The 17,462-nt window shown below is 49.7% G+C and overlaps 1 protein-coding gene across 8 annotated transcripts in view; it reads left to right on the forward strand.

Moving 5' to 3' along the window:
* Nucleotides 1-1,657: 1,657 nt before the first annotated feature.
* MPRIP (myosin phosphatase Rho interacting protein) overlaps nt 1,658-17,462 on the forward strand; it is a 155,248-nt gene continuing 139,443 nt past the window's right edge. For all 8 annotated transcript variants that reach the window (XM_078372231.1, XM_078372230.1, XM_078372232.1 and 5 more), the window contains exon 1: nt 1,658-2,155. In XM_078372231.1, the coding sequence (XP_078228357.1) occupies nt 2,033-2,155 (123 nt within the window). In that variant the 5' untranslated portion in view covers nt 1,658-2,032. The remainder of the gene's footprint in view (nt 2,156-17,462) is intronic.

Here is a 17,462-nt window from a genome sequence, read left to right on the forward strand (position 1 = left end):
GGGGTTGCAATGAAAATTAAAAGTAGGTCACCTCTCAACCACCAAGCACCCCTCCCCAGAGGCCACCTTTCATATCAGTTTCTGAGTATTTGATGCAGGTCAGAATTGTCAGTCCTCCCTCCCCTTTTTATTTTGCAAAAATTTAAAGCAACAGAAAAGTTGCAAGAATACCAATTAACATTTTACCACAGTATGCTAATTTACAAGTGTTATATCATTTAATGTTCACATTAATTAATTAATGCCAATTTTGTAGATGAGGTCACTGAGGCACCAAGCAGGTTAAGGGAGTTGCCCGAGGCCACAGAGCTCCTGTGGGTGGAGCTGGGGTTTCCCCCTTAGGCTGTTGAAGAACTTTGATCTGCCTTCCCACAGCTCTCTTTGGAGAAAAAGCATTTTCTTACAGTAAGTTGAAATCCACCTCCCTGGGATATTTACCAGATGATCAGTGGAAAAGTACACAGCTCTGGAAGCATTTGCTTCTTCTCCTCCCAAAACCTCCCCATTCCCTGAGCAACAGCTGCTGTGGCTGCCACTACCACATGCTCCAATGTCACCTCCTCCGTGAAGGTTGGGTTCACTCACCCCCCAGTTTAAAGACTCACCATGACTCCCAGCTGCCAGTGGGATGACACCGGGGCTTGGAATACAAGGCCTGGGTGACCGAGCCCTCCTCCAATGCCTCTTGCACCTTCTTCCCCTGTCTCCACCTCCAGCCACACTCAACCTTCTCTCATTGTCCACTTAAACGTCCCCTCCTCCTTGAAGCCAACCTAAGTTTTCTAAAGAGCGCATCTCCCCCCTCTCTGGGCTCCTGCAACCTTCTGCCTGAGCCGTTGACAGCCTTCTCCAGGTTTGGCCAGGAAGCTGGACAGTGGAGGACGGGAGTGACACCTCGGCCCCTTCCTAGCAGAGTGACCCTGCACAAATTACTCCAGGTGTCTGACCCTTCATTTCCTCAAGCACATCATGGGGGAAAGAATGCCTAGCTCATTACCTGGCAGAGAATCAGCCTTGGCTAATCTCCCATAATGGAGCTGACAGCTCTTCAAGTCCGCTGACGTCTTCTCTTAGTCATCCCTTGAAACACTACCCGCTATTACTACTCTGCTCCTCAGTCTCCCCCTGTGTAAAATGGGGATGAGAATGGAGAGGTTGGGAAACTTTAATGAGCGAGCCCTTGGAGCAGTATCCAGCCCTTCCCGACGCTAAAATGATTCCTACGAGAGGGCCTGGTACACAGTAGGTGCTAAACTAATCCTCTCCGAGCTGGGCTTGGGGAAGATGCCTCCGTGGGATGTGCAGCGTGGGCGCGGGAAGGCGATCCTGGGAGCTAGGGGCTTGCCGAGAGCTAGCCAGAGGTCGGCTCCGCCTTCCCCCGCGGCCCCCACCCGAGCTCCTGCAGCTGTCAGCCCGACTGGCCTCCGCGCCAGTCCACCAAACCTGAACGTCCCAAGCCGGCGCCCCCACCTTCCCGGAGTGCACAACTTACCTTGCGCTCGGCGGCCCTCTGTCCCGCCCCCAACTTCCATTGGCCCAGGGGTTTCTTTGTTAGCGCGAGTGCGCTGCCGCCATTGGTATATGGAACTGCCAATCGCGTCGGGCATGGCCCCGCCCCTTACTCCCCGGCACCTCCCCGCGCCCGCCCGGAGTGCGTGAGGCGCTCCGCTTCTAGTTGCAGCGGCTGCGGGGCGCCGAGGGCAGCGGCGGCGGCGCGGACTAGCCGGGCCGGCGGCGACCGGCGCCTGAGAGGCGGGCCGCAGCGGGAGGCAGCGGGCCCGAGGCCGCGTCCATGGGCCCGCAGCTGCCGGGCGGCGGCGGTGCGGTCGGGCGCGGGGCGTCGCGCGCGCTGTGAGGCCCGGGCGGCGTAGGAGCCTCGACGCGTGCAGCGAGCCGCCGGCCGGGTAGGAGGCCCGGCCGGACTTGCGGCGGGGCCGGCGAGGGATGCGGCGGCGGCCGAGCTGAGCCCCGAGCCTGCCGGGAGCGCCAGGCCGCCTGGGCCTGCGCCGCCGCCGCCGCAGCCGCGCCGACCATGTCGGCGGCCAAGGAGAACCCGTGCAGGAAATTCCAGGCCAACATCTTCAACAAGAGCAAGTGTCAGAACTGCTTCAAGCCCCGCGAGTCGCATCTGCTCAATGACGAGGACCTGACGCAGGTGAGCGCCGGGGCCGGCCCGACATCTCTGTCCCGGGAGCCGCGAGCAGGCGCGGCCCAGGCCTGGGCGGGCCGGGGGGCTGGGGCGCCGCCGAAGACTGCGGGAAAAATAAAAATGGAGCAGGGAAATGCGCGAGTCCTGGGGCATGGGGATGGGGACGGGAAGTGCATTGACAGAGCCTAGACAAAGGAAAAATCCTCGAGTATGCCGAAAAATAACATCCTTTCCTGTTCCCATTGCCCGGCTGTGTGTGATTAATGCTTTTTGGGTGACTCAAAAGCGCCCGGGTTCGCTTGGTAGAAACAAAACGCTTGGGGATTGGATGCCATTTGACGGGACCCCCCTCAGAGTCTTGCTTGGGACGGGACTTGGACTTGTCCAGCCAGAGTGGCCCCAGGGGGCGGATTGTTGGGAGAGACTTTGGGCTCCCGTCTAGTGGACCCAGCCTGCCCTGATTCGGAATCGTCATCATCGTCAAGGACTGGATAGAGGTGAAGGGTGTCTGAGTCTGGCGAGGAGGGTCTTGCTCTTGAACTTAGGCTGGGAGGCTGTAGTTGAGGGGAGAGCTGGGACCAGTTCCCTGGTCACTGGCCGAGGGGTGAGGAGACCTGTGGGTCCTCGGGAAAGTTGGTTTCTGTCTCCCAGCCTTCTCTGTCAAACAGGGCTTTGAACTAGTTGTAGCTCCCAAACCTGCATTAGAGTCATAGCCATTAAACAGCGTTCTGCGCCCCCGCCCCCCGCCCCCGTGATTCGGGAGATGGGGAGTTTGTATTGCCAAAAGGCCCCAAGAGGCTTGGCTGCAATCCTCGTGGCCCTCGGGAACCCCTTTGAATTAGAGTTCTAGGATTCTGAGCCCTTGTGTGGGCCTCCTTGGGATGTGCCTGGGTGCCCTCCCCACAGCCATCTTCTCCATCCTCTTCAGGGCTTTCAGCCGCTTGAGTGAGGGCAGGGGAGCTCCCTTCACATTCCAGTCCAGTGTGACCTAGTTGTAGCCACTCCTGTCACAGAAGAACCCCTTAGACTGAAAAGGTTGCTTGAAGTGAACGGGCCTGGTTGTTTTTAATGCTGCTTCAGTGCACCCAGGGTTTGACTTGTTTCCATGGCCAACTGGAGTAGGGTGGTGGGGCAGGGGTTATGGCCTGGGGCGTGGGGCCTTTCTCTGAGGTCAGGTTTCCAACCGCCAGGAAAAAGATTATTTTCATCTAAACCCAAAAGTTTAAGGAAACACTCAAGGCTGCAAATTCATAGATGGTTGAGATACCAAGGGCTTTAGGAAAGGTCTACTTGGGACGGGTAGAACTCAGTTACTCAGTTACCTTGGTGTTCTGGAGTGTAAAGGAGACCTTGACTTATCTCATTTGGACGCTTTTTTTGGGAGAAACAGTTTTTTGTTTTTTTTAAAGATGGGGTTTCACCATGATGGCCAGGCTGGTCTTGAACTCCTGACCTCAGGTGATCCACCCACCTCAGCCTCCCAAAGTGCTAGGATTACAGGCTTGAGCCCTCCCCCCCGCCCCCCCGCGCCCGGTGGGGCGGGGCAGTTTATGTGATGAGGAGGAGTTGGGAGACTTTGCTTCAAGTATTGGGCTGTCACTTTCACCCATGTGACCTTGAACAAATCCCTTTACCTCTATAGTTTCATTTCCTTATCTGTAAATTGGGAATCCTGGTCCCTGGCTTACCTCCTTCACTGACCATTTATGAAAAGCAGGAAATGATATTTTATTATTTTTCCCTTACAGTTTAACAAACCAAAATATCCTGCCAGTTTTAGAAATTTCTGGTCAAGGGTTGTTCTGACAGAGGTTTGTAAGTTTCCTGGTTATTCTAAGCAGTTGTCAAAATTGGTAACTTTACACCTCATAGGGGCTGTTTGTGGATTCTTAAGCTTAGATAAACTAGAATGGAATCTGCATGTTTGAGTACAATCTGCTAAGTTTTTTTTAATAAACTGTTGATTATTAATTGGATTTACTGGGGGAGGCAAACTTAAAATACTGTACTCTCACTGTATTCAAAGATTGAATTGTGGATTTTGAAACAGGCCCGAGACCTTCAGGGCACAACTGGAATGGTAGTTTCTGAAATAATGAGTGGGGTTATTTGTGCTGGGAGAGATTAGCCCAGCCTTCTACCTCCTGGGATCTTTCAGGAAGAAACTGCTCTTGAAAAGAGAGAGAGACTCAGGGCTGTTGCCAACAGCCTTCTCTGCTGCTCTCTGCATCCGCCCCCCCCTCCGCCACCCCCAGCCTCTCACTCTCATCCTTATGGCTCCATTAGAAAACCTCAACCAATCAGTTCCCATGTCTCCCCCAAGTGCCTGCTTCTGCCCCTCCCAGGCTTGAGCTTATTTTAGATGGTCAAAGCTGGAAGATACATCAGCCACCATAGAGGCCACCCCTGTTTAAGTGGAGAGGATACTGGGCCCAGGGAGGTGATGGGCGGCCTTGGCCGGCTTTTGCTCTTGAGATGTCATCTTCCCAGGAGCAGACATTTCTCTGACCTTTCTGGTTTGAGCTTTATTTCCTCAGCTGTGGGTTTTGTTTGTTTGTTTTTCCTCTAGGGAGGCACAGAAACCCCTCACAGGGACTGTATTAGGGCATCAGATCTGGAAGGGACTTGGAGATCAGCTAACATAACCACTTCCTCTTACTGATGAGAAGACTGAAACCCAGAGAAAGAAAGCCACTTGCCTAGTTCAGGGATGGAGCCAGGATTCTGAAGTGAATGTTATTTTTCCTGCTTCTATGGCCGTAAACACACGACGAGGACAGTAATGTCAGGGATGGTTATGTTGCGGAGGGTGCCTTGAGAATGGTAGCTTGGAGCAGAGGAGTTCTTTGCCTTTTCACAGGAATTCAGAGGGATCTGGGATAAGTGATAGGTGACCGTCCTTTATTACTTGTCCCAGGCCCCTGTTCACAGTGGCATTTATCTTCCAGTTTTCCTGTGCATTTCTCGGTGACATATGGACTCAAATATACAGTTAAACCTTTTTGTCCTGAACTGTGTGCATGTATTTGTGCTGTGACATATTTCTTGTTTTTTGCGTAACAGTATGTCTTGGCATTCTTTTCATGGTGTTACATATGAATATGCCAGAACCATTTTGCATATTGGGCCTTTAGGAGTGTACTATAATTTAACCTGTTCCCTTATTGATGGACATCAAGGTTACTTACGGGTTTTGATGTCATATACAGTGAATGTTTCTGCAAACAGCCTTATAAATGCTTTTGGGTATGTGTGCGTGCAAGCACGAATGCAAGTATTTCTCTGAGGGGCAGATACCTATAAATAGAATGGCTGGGTTGACATCAAGTACATTACATTTTTTTCAGATACCACGAAATTGCCTTCCAAAAAAGGCTGTGTCATAACATTTCCAGGTCTGGATATTATCAAATGATTTAATTCTCTAATAATTTTCATAATTACTGGTGAGGTTGAGCCTCTTTTTATAGTATTTACTATTTTTGTTTCTTTTGTGGATTGCCTGTTCCTATTGCTTGCCCATTTTTCTATGAGGTTAGTTTTTCCCCCAGTTGATTTGTAGGAGCTTTTTATAAGTGCTTTAGGTCAAGGGTCTGCAAACTTTTTTGGTAAAAGGCCAAATCGTAAATATAATTTAGTCTCTGGGCCATATGGTCTCTGTGACAACTGTGCAGCTTTGCCATCTCATCACAAAGGCAGCTGTAGACAACACATTAATAAATGAGTATGGCTGTGTTCCAGTAAAACTTTATTTACCAGCAGGGCATGGTGGCTCCTGCCTGTAATCCCAGCACTTAGGGAGGGTGAGGTGAGTGGATGACCTGAGGTCAGGAGTTTGAGACCAGCCTGGCCAACATGGTGAAACCCTGTCTCTACTACAAAAATTAGCCGGACCCGGTGGTACATGGCTATAATCCCAGCTACTTAGGAGACTGAGGCACGAGAATTGCTTGAACCTGGTAGGCAGAGGTTGCAGTGAGCCAAGATTGTGCCACTGCACTGCAGCCTGGGCCACAAAATGAAAACTCTAAAAATAATAATAAATAAATAAATAAATAACTTTATTTACAAAAACAGGCAGCTGGCATGATGTGGCCTGCGAGCCATAGTTTGCTGACCCTGCTCTAGCTGTTAGTCCGATGCTTGCCGTATATTCCAGGTATTTTTTCCCAGAATGTCACTTGTCTTTTATGTGTGGTCATTTTTCTTTTTCATAATATGAATGCAGTTAAGTCTGTTTTCCTTTAGTTTGTGGTTTTAATGTCATTTAAGGCCCACTTTCCAAGATTTGTAAAATAATTTCTCAGATTCTTTTACAGCTATTTTTATGCTTAGCTTTTTAATCTAATCAGACTTGTTTTTTAGGAAAATAATTCTGGCTAAAGGCAGACAATGTACTGGAAGCTATTAAAGTAGGTGAATTACAGTAAAGGGCTTCTCTCCAGATCAGTGCTGGTGAGGATGGAAGGAATCAGACACTAGGAACAGGATGCTGTTGGTTTATCAGAGGTCGGTGTTGAGGAACCTGGGGTAGTTAGAAGTGTACCTTTAACAGAGATTGAGAACAGATTTGGAGTAAATTGGGGGGATGGGGAAGGGTAAAAAATAATATGGTAAGTTTGACCTTATGGAAGTAGAGGGAAGCTGGGTAGAAATTCTTGAGTCTTGGATGTAGAGATGGTTGCTGAAGTAATGGGAGTGAGTTTGAGCGCTCAGGAGTCTGCATAGAGTGAAAGGAGAGGAACCAGCCTAGGGAGCCCCCATGTAGTGGGCGGGCAGAAGGGAAACAGATGCAGAGGCCAGGAGGTGAATCAGAGGGGTGGGCATTAGTGGGAGAAGCAGGTCTGGAACCCAGGGTGCTCAGCTTCCACATCCATGTGGGCCTTCAGTGGGTGTTGATCCGGAGGTGCTGTCTCGTTCTCCTGCTGACTGTGTAACTTCAGGCATTGCCTCTGTGAAAGGAGCCACTGCCCACAAGCCTCTTTCTAGTTCTTTGTGTAGCCCTGTTTTTTTGTGGGACCTTGGCTGGGTCATTTTCATTGCTCAGGCCTCTGTTTTCCCATCTGGAAATGAGCTTAGTCTTGATCTTCCAGGGTTCTTAGTCTTCCTGGTGTGATTCTGCCCTCGCTGTGCCCCATACCCCAATGCCAAGGCTGCAGGGGCCTCAGGGTAGGAATTTCAGACATAGAGGATGTAGGCCAGGACAAGGTCTCAGGGAAGCATTTCATCAGCTTTCCTTTGTTCCTGTGACATTCGTGCAAGTTCTAAGGCATAGGACTTCCTGATTTGACTTAATGTGTATGTCGGAGGCAATAGGGAGATTTCACGTTCCCCTTTGTAGAAGATCTGTAACATGGGTTGGTGTGTTGTTTGGCAGGGAGCTTGTCAAAAATCTCAGACACACAAAATCCTATTTCAAACTGCCAAGCACCAAATTTTCAGCATCGTCATCAGCAAAACCCAAGTAGAAACCACAGTGAGATACTACTTCATACCTGTCAGGATGGCTAGAATTATATATAACACGTTGGCGAGGATGTGAAGAAGTTAAAACTTACCTTGTGCGTTGCTGGTGGGAAGGAAATGGTATAGCTGCTATGGAAACAATTTGGGGGTTTCTCAGCATTGAACCTACCTCATGATCCAGCAATCCTACTCCTAGGTATATGCCCAGAAGAATTGAAAACAGGTGTATTCAAACAAATACTTGTATGGAAATGTTCGTAAAAGCACTATTCACAATAGCGAAAAGGTGGTAACAATTCACGTCCATCCACTGATGAGCAGATAAGCAAGTCATGGTGTATTTGTACCATGGAGTATTATTCAGTTCTAAAAAGGAGCAAAGCGCTGAGACATGCTACAACATGGACGAACCTAGAAAACATTGTGCTAAGCAGGCAGGAAAGGTCATATGTCACATTCTGTATGATTCCATTTATGTAAAATGTCCAAAACAGGTAAATCTGTAGAAACAGAAAGCAGATTGGTTGTTGCCAGAGGCTGAGGGTTGGATGGACCATGTGAAATGACTGCTAATGAGATTGGAGTTCTATTTTGGGGGTGATGAAATGTTTTGGAACTGGGTAAAAGTGCTGGTTACACAACATTGTGAAATGTGCTAAACGCCACTGAATTATTCACTTCCAAGTGCTCCATGACTTCTGAGGGGACTTATGGTGGGGGTACATTCAGGTAAACCCATCAGACCTATCACAAACTCAAAATCCTAAGTCAGGGACCCTCTGTACAAGAATTTCTTTCTCACCTACACACCTGCCTTCTGCTCCTTTGGTGACCTAGAGTGAATATCTGATTGTTTCTAGAGTCTAGACCAGGGATTGGCAATTTTTTTTTGAGGGACTATTTTTTTTTTATCCTGGGGAACTCCTTCCCAAGCCACTCTTTCCCACCTGAATGACACAACTGGACCAAGTCAGTGGTTTTCAAGCTTTCATCAAATCCCGGAGTCTTTTACTCAAAAGAATCTTGTAAATATTTTAGGTTTTGCAGGCCAACAGGCAAAAATCAAGGAGTTTGTGTAGGATATAGCCATTTAAAAATGTAACAGCCATTCTTGGTTATGGGGTCTTAGAAAAGCAGGTGGTGGGCCAGATTTGGCACAGAGACAGTGTATCACCCCTCAGTTAGACCAGCCCTGTCCTCTGACGCTATACTAGAAGCCACATAGGAAAATTTAGATTTTCTAGTGGCTATGTTAAAAAAGGAAAAAGAGGTGAAATTAATTTTAATTATATTTTATTTAACCAGACATATCCAAATACTATCATTTCACCATGTAAAAAAGTTATGATGTGCGCATTTTACTTTACAGCACATTTCAGCTCACACCACTTTCCCACTGCTTAGTAACCCAGTGGCGTGGCTGCTGTCTGCAGTCCTGGCGTCAGTCCTGGGGTGGCACAGGTGGTGGTGAGTTTATTCCCTCCCTCCCTCAGGCCCTGGGTTGGAAGGTTCCTGGAGTGCTGCTTCTTTAGGACGTATTACTCCTGTTTGTGTCCCCACTCCTCCTTGGCCCTTAGTGTCTATTGCAAACTTTTGAAGTTTCTTTGTTTGACTGTCAACGTCTTTGGTGGCTTCTTTTGGTGTGTTAGAAGCTCTGTTCGGGGCTCTGACCCTGACCCCCTTGCCCAGAGGCAGAGTTTAGGGGCAAGAAGGGTGCTGGCTAGGGCTTCAGGACTGTCCCATGGGGAGCAGGTGAGGGCCTTGGAGGGGCAGGATGGTGTGTCCATGTGTCCTGCTCTAGATTGGATGTATGATGTTTCAGTGTTATGTAGTTCCACCCTTGCTTTTTTCCCTGGGTTCTAGCCTGTTACCGACCTTTTCCTCTGAGTTCTGTGTCCCTTGTCACACAGGCAAGGCCTGTGTTCTCTTCTTGGCACAAATGTGCAGGGTGACCCAGGAAGGTGACTTATGTCTCCCACCTGTAAAGCGTGTGCCTGCCTTGTGTTTGTAGGGAAGAAGTAGCGTGCTGATGGAATGGAGGAGCTCCCCTCCGTGGTGAGGGATGTTCCAGGAAGCACACTGGCTGCAGCCTCTTGGGGAAGTAGCCTTTCTTTGGGCAACCTCATGATTAATAGGACCCTAATGCTCTTTAGCAGAAATAAAGCATTCAACTCGGAATGTTTAAGTTCTTCCCAAGCTGCCACTTAGTCTTGAAAGAGGGAGAGAGCGTGGCAGCGCGGCACAGGGAAAGATATCCTACTGCTGGACGTGGAGGATCATAGGGTGCTAATTTGGAAACATCTGACCTAAGAAAACAGGCTCTTCTTTTATCCTGGGAAACTCACCCCCCTAGCTGCTTTTTCCCAGCTGAATGACACAGTTGGACCAGGTGGATAGTTTTGAAGCTTTCATCAAGAGCAGTGCGGCTCTGGGCAATGCGGTCTAAAGCCCAGAGCTGGGCCTGTCATCCTAGGGGGAGCCTTGGGTCATCTCTGGGGCCATATGGGGCAAGTTCAAACGCTCTGTCCTAGATTTTGTGCTTTTTCCAGTTTCAGCAGTTGAGACAGTCTCACAGCTGGTTTGAGATGGAGCCCCCATGCCCTACCCAGCACTCAAGGCATTGTCACTTCTGTTGGGGGCAAGAGCACCTAGGGGGTTGATTCACTGGCATTTAGTCTCTGGAAGCTGGAACTGGAATCTTCCAAACCACTCAGTGGTTTTCTCAGTCAGGGTCATCCTAGTTCACATGAAACCGGAGCCTGGTTTTTGCTTGGAGCCTGTAACCCTTTTGATTCCTTCCCCTTGGGCTCAGCTTGGCAGTTGGATGCTGTGCTGGAGGTGGCCCTGGTGTCAGAGCTGCCTTCCAGCAAGATTCTGAGTGGATGGGTCTGCTGGATCCTTTGAACCTCTGCCTACTATTGTGTCATATCCTGTGATTTCACACAGGCCTCAGCAGGCAAGGGTGGCCAGCAGGGCTGGTGGCAGCAAGGCCTCCCTCGGAGAAGGGGACACTGAATTTTCAGAGACGTTGAGCGGCGTGTCCAAGATCACTGAGCTGCTCAGCAGTGGGGCTGTGATGCAGAGCTCAGCTCCCGTGCCAGCATGTACCCTGGCTCCAGACTCATCCTCCCTGTCCTTGGGAAGGCCACTTTGCTTTGTAAATGCTTTAGTGTTTTTGTTTGGCTTGGGATGGATGGGTGGTAGGGAGAATCATATATTGCAATATTGCAGAATAAATCACAGCTGTTTAATGGACTTCTAGTTCCTAGTCCTGGGAAAAGGGACCTGTTGGGGCTGTCTGTACCCATCCTCTCCTCCCTTCCCCCATGTTATGCAGGTGAGAAATTGTCTCCAATTAGCAGATGGAGCCGCTGAGACCTGGAGAGGTTCAGCGACCTGCCTAGGTCACAGGAAGGTGAACATTTTTTTTCCTGAAGTCCTGTTTGGCCACCTTGTCTCTGATAAGTGTTAACCTTTGCTATCAGGAACAGGGCCTTGCCCCAACTTGGACTCCTTAGTTCTTGGGTATGTGGTGGGGCGTGTGTGTGAATGGTGCAGGCTGTTGCTCAGGGCGTCGCCCAAGTCTTCACCTCTCCTCAGCTTCGGGGTGCCCCACATCCCCAACGTGGGCTACTGGCCTAGGCAGCAGCCACACGTTTGGCACAGCTCTGAACAGGAAGCACAATTTTTTCCCTGTGAAAGAGGAATTCAGAATCAGGAAATAGCTTTGCCCTTGATCTCTGTAGGTTCCGAGGCACTGGTTTTAACAGACCCACAAGCACCTATGGCACATTTTCCACACAAGGTTTCTGACCTTCTTTCTTGTGGTCCTACCCATAGCTAAAGGAACCAAGGGAAGGGGGAGCAGCTGCAGGGAGCCGCAGCTGAGCCAGAGAAAGGGACCATGCCTCCTGGGTCTCCTGATGTGACACCCAGAGCCTTACTGTCAGGACTGAGTGAGCCACTTGGGGCTCAGGAGCCTCAGGGCCTGGCAGAGCAGGGAGTCAGGGCATTTGTATGGCTTCTGCTTGGGGACCTGCTCTGACCTAGAAATCTGACACAGTCCCACTTTTCATTTCAACGTGCCCAGGCAAGGGAATTGGAATGGTAGCGAGCCCAGATTTGAGTTTCCATTCTTGCTCCATTTTCCATGCTGATGGGTGTAAGTTACTTAGAGCTGAAGCATCTGTGTCCCTCATCTGAAAACTGGGGGGTTATAACAGTAGTGCCCATGGCTTTGAGTCCTGATGAGGATAGCAGAAGATGCTTGCAAAGCCCTCAGCAACCATAAGATTGCTGTGGCAAGGGCTGAGTTTGTAAATACTGGATTCCATGGTAGGTGCTTAGTAAATGGGATCTGTTTTATCAGCCATAAACCATGCAGTATGGAGCTGTGTGTGGGACATGGATCCTGGCCTTGGGAAGCTCTCACTTAGCATGCTGGCCCCTCTGCTCTTGAATGTCCACCATGGGCCAGACCCTGGGCAGGATGGGGCAGGAGCAGTGCAAGGGAGTGCTGGGTCCCGATCCCTCTTAGGTTACTGCTGAGAAAACAGCCACCGTGATTTTGTGAGTGAGCTGGCCTTCAAACCTGTTTCTGTCTGTCCCATGCACATTAAACAGAAGCTCAGGCTGTCTCCTCTCCCACTGAGCTGCTCTGCACCACCCTAGCAGCTTCCTCATGTCAGCCCATTGAGGATTGGAAGAACAAAGTTGCTTTGCCTTGTGTGTGTTTGATTTTTCAGAATGTATAAGTACAGTAAGTCCTCACTTATCGTCATTGATAGGCTCTTGGAAACTGCTACTTTAAGCAAAACAACATACAACCAAACCAATTTTATCATAAGCTTATTGATATAAACAGGATTTAAGTTTTTACAGCATATTTCAGGTTACAAAAAAAATAACCAAACTTCTAAATAAAGATCCAAAATACTTCTAATATTAAACATAGAAATACATGTGAGCTATTCAATACATTTCAGAAAGATGAATAAAAACAAGATCATTATTTATCCAAGTTTTGGTGAATCAATGAGTGATGACATTTATGGTGGTGGGTTAAATCAAGGAATAAATGTCTGCAAAGTGATAATTACAAGGCATACCTCCTATCATAACCAGGAAGTTCAAAAACAAGAACAAAAGTGGCGAGTCCGATGGGTGCTTCTTAATGCGTAGTTTATTGTTGTGTATTTGTATGATTATTGTAGACTTGATGAATTTTTAGTTAACAGTTACCTGTATTCATTCATTCGTTTTCCAGCTCACTTATTCCAGTTCAATGTCACAGGTGTCTGGAACCTCTCCCAAGGGTACAAAGCCTGGACAGGATGATGTCCCATCGCAGGACACCCTCTCACCCACACCTGCTGAGACTGGGACCATTTAGCTGTGCCATTTGACATCTAAGAATGTGTACATCTCTGAGATGTGGAAGAAAGCAGAGTACACAGAGAAAACCCATGCAGACATGAGAGCACACAAACTCCACGCAGACAGTGGTCACAGGAATCCTTTTTTTCCAACATTTTTATAACAAATCAATGTTGAATGAAATGATATTATTTGAGGGCCTGCTGTGTAAGGACTGAACTGATATTAAGAATCTTTACATCAGGTGCTATAGCTTATGCCTATTGTCCCAGAACCTCGGGAGGCCAAGGTGGGCAGATTGCTTGAGCCCAGAAGTTCTGGATCAGCCTGGGAAAGACAGGGAAACCCTGTCTCCACACAAAATTAAACAACGTAGCCAGGCATGGTGGCACATGCTTATGGTCCTAGCTGCTTGGGAGGCTGAGGTGGAATGATCGCCAGTGAGAGGAGGCGGAGGTTTGCAGTGAGCCCACATCACACCACTGCACTCCAACTTGGGTGATAGAGCAAGACCCTGTATGAAAAAAAAAAAGTTTCTTTTTTAGAGGGTAGGAAGTGAAGGGGCCAGGCATCATCAGTTTAGGATTTAACATTAGAAGCCACTTTAGAGGCCACTTCTCTGCCTCTATCAAGCCCAGTGAAGTCATGCAGGTTCCGTGAAGGGCAGAGCAGATCCCAACTTTAGGAATCACTTTGAAGGGAGTAGGAGGGGATTGAGAGAAGCCACGCTTATCCCACTGGTATCCCGTGGAGCAACTGCCTTGCACCTGTCTGAGAAGGAAAAATCCTTGTGCTGGGCATGGTTGAAATGCCCAAGGAAGGTAGAGAGGATCTCAGAGCTGGGGAGCCGGGTCTAGTCCCAAATCACCGGTTGGGTGGGATATCTGGCCAGGACGTTTCATGACCCTCTGGTCACCAGTGTTGAGTGGGTCCCCTCAGCTGGCAGGCAGGTCCTTCCAGCCTCTCTGTCCACCTCTCCTCCAGCCTTTACAAGTCATTCACCCTTGCTGGGTGGGAATGGAGCCTCTGCTGAGGGGACCCTTCTATGAGATCTAAACAAGAGGAAGTCTCATCTCTTCTTTTGAGCCTGAGAACTAGCTCTTCTAACAGGCAGATGTCACCTTGGCAGACAGCCCACTGCTTCTCAGTTCCACATCTCCCTTCCCACCTGGAAACCTTGTGAGCCTGGGAGCTTAGGAGGGGGCTCGGCCAGCTAGCACCTGGCCTTCTATGGTGTGGAGGTTTTCTTATACAGAAATTGCTGAAGGGTGGCCTGCTCTGGGATTGTGTTGTTGCTCTGTTGGTGGTATTCTTAGCTGACAGGAATTGCCCTGTGTCGCTATTAGCTCATTTATATTTACAGCAGCCTCAGAGGGTGTAGAGAGGTAATACAATGTGCCTAAGGCAGCTCCTCTGGTGGCAAAGCCAGAAGGAAACCCAGCTGTGGGACTCTGGGCCTCCTCTGTCTCCACATGACCTGAGAGGGCTGAGCTCGGCCTTGAGATGATCACTCTCTGTCCGTGTGTGACCCCCTTGGCCCCTAGTGTCCAGGAGTAGGCCTGACCACCTCAGTGTGTGTGGGGAAGGGTGACCTCTTTTAGCTTTCCTGTCCCTTTTTTGCTCCTCCTTCCACCATACTTCTGTGTTACCTGTTTCTGAATGGGAAGGACAGTTTTTTGAGGAACAGGATGTGACTTCCTTGCAAAGATGTTGCCCTGGAAGTTCGTCCCCATGCATTCACCAGCTTTCTTCCCTTTGCCATGAATGGCATCATGTTCCAAAAATCCTGTGGCCATGGGCTGTTTGTCAAGACCAAACAGGGAAGAGGCTTTTAAAATGTGACTTTCCCCCTCCAGTTGGAGTACAGGGGAGCAGGGGCGGGGACTGGGGCTGGGCTTGCAGGGTCTGTGTGTGGGCAGCGGGGGACCAGGAGCCCAGTGGGAGTTGGGGGATAGTTTATAGTCAGCCGGCAGCTGTGGGCCTTGCTGCCCTGGTGCTATGATGGGGTGAACTGTGTGTGTGGTTTCTTGATTTTGAGGGGTTTTTTTTTTTGAGGTGAAATTCACACAACATAAATTTAACCAATTTAACATGTACAATTCCATTGCATCTAGCACATTCACAATGTTGTACGACCACCATCCCTCTTCAGTTGAAAGCATTTCCATTGCTCCAGAAGACACCCCCCCGTAACTATTAAGCAGTCACCCTTGCCTTTGGTCCCCAGTAACCACAAATCTTTGTGCTTCTATGGATTTACTTACTCTGGAAATTTCGTCAAAACAGAATCATACCATATGTAACCTTTTGTCTGTGGTGTCTTGCACTTGGCATAATGCTTTCAAGGTTCATCCACCTTGTAACACAGGTCAGAGTTCATTCCTTTTATGGGTGGTGGACACTGGGATTGCTTCACCCTTTTGGGTGTTGTGGATAGTGCTGCTGTGAACACAGGTGTGTTGGCATTTGTCTGAACACCTACTTTCAGCTCTTTTGAGTGGACCCCAGGAGAGGACTTGCTGGCCTGTGGCTGTTCTGTGAATAAACTGTTTGGCATCAGCACCTGGAGCCAGATGTCAGCCCTGCAGACTACTGGGTGGGAGGGCTATGGGTGAGTCCCGAATAGTGCCCACCCAAAGCCTGGTGCTCCTCACAGAGGAGTCCAGGATGGAAACTGGGTTCCTGGAGTATCCCTCAAGAGTCGTACACATGAAATGCCACCATGAGGCAATGGCACAGGGGGCCATGCAGGTGCAGGGGTGCTTCAGCTGCTCAGAGGTGCATGCCTTCTTTCTTTCCTTTTTGTCTGACCTGAAGATCAGCTGAGCTGCCAAGGAAGAGGAAGTTAATCCTTAAACATCATTGGAAGGAGGGCTGTGGAGCATGGGAGCTGAAAGCTGGAGAACCCAGGGAGACACGGAGTGTTCACAGTGCTAGGTGCTAAAAGCTGCTGGCCCATGGTGCCCCACAGTCGTCCCCAGAGGACCTTGGGGTCAGCTAGAGGGAAAAGGCCTTCTCTGAGCTGTTCGTCACTGTTACCAGTTTTCAAGCTTCATTTATTTGGCAGCAGAACACCCAGCCGCTTGAAATGAAACCTGGGGCTCACATATATGATGCTTGATGCTTGAATGTTCTCATGTTGAAGACCAGGAAGAGGAATGGCACCAGCTATGACACCACCCTGACCCCCCACCCCCTGCCCCATGCTATACCTGAGGTGGCCCCTGAAGCATGACCTCCAGGGATCGTCACAGTTTGATGTGCTGTAGAACCACTAATGTACTATAATACTTGCGGTAATATTTTTTAATAGAATGTAGTATTGGATGTACATAAAAAGATACAAGTAGTATACATTTGCAGTATAAATCTAATAAAAATGAATGCTCATGAACCTGCCACCTGACTTAAGAAAGAGAACACTGACATACAGTCAAAGCATCCTCTGGGCCCCTTTCCAATGGCATCTTTTCCACAGAGGTGACCTGGGATGATTTAGGGGTGGTAGCCAAGGCCCAGGTGGTTAGCTCAGGTACTACCCTTCATGCCAGTGCTGGTTGAGCTGTTCTAGGGAACACAGACAGAAGCACATTCCAGTGGAGTCCCCTGCTTTTCTGAATCCTCTCCACAGGCTCAGGGATGTTATTCCTGTGGCATAGTAAAGGTGTCTATGTTTGAGGTCCTTCAGGTCCCTCTTTGCAGACAGGGACCGAGGGAGAGGACTCCAGGGGCCATGGGGAGCAGGGACCCAGGGAAAGATCTAAGACTATAGGGAGTGGGGACCCAGGGAGGAGAGCTCCAGGACTATTAGGAGTAGGGACCCAGGGAGGGGAGCTCCAGGATTATTAGGAGTATGGACCCAGGGAGGGGAGCTCCAGGGCCATGGGTGGTGGGAATCCAGGGAAGAGAGCTCCAGGGCTGTGGGGAGTGGGGACCCGGGGAGGAGAGCTCCAGGGCTGTGGGGAGTGGGGACCCGGGGAGGAGAGCTCCAAGGCCTGGGGAGTGGAGAGCTCCAGGACTATTAGGAGTGGGAACCTGGGGAGGAGAACTCCAAGACCATAGGTAGTACCTAGGGAGGTGAGCTCCAGGGCTATGGGGAGTGGGGACCCTGGGAGGAAAGCTCCAGGGCTGTGGGGTATGGGGACCTGGGGAGGAGAGCTCCAGGACTATTAGCAGTGGGGATCTCGGGGGACAGCTCCAGGGCCATGGGTAGTGGGGACCCTGGAGCAAAGCTGCAGGGTCGTGGGGAGTGGGGACCGAGGGAGGGCTGCAGGTCCCTGGGGAAACAGGTATTCCCTCCTCCTGGCCTCCTCACCAAGGCAGAGGTCTGCATTTCTGAGAGAAAGGTTTTCCTGTCTGCCTGTGCCTTGGAGTCTGTTTCATTTCCAGATGGACCGTATGTAACACAGCCACGGAGAGAAAGTCTGGGGTTAGATGTCGCCTTTTAAGGTAGTGCTGTTGGATAGAAAGG

This window comes from Callithrix jacchus, chromosome 5 (genome assembly GCF_049354715.1).
Source record: "Callithrix jacchus isolate 240 chromosome 5, calJac240_pri, whole genome shotgun sequence".
Classification (NCBI taxonomy): Eukaryota; Metazoa; Chordata; class Mammalia; order Primates; family Cebidae; genus Callithrix; species Callithrix jacchus.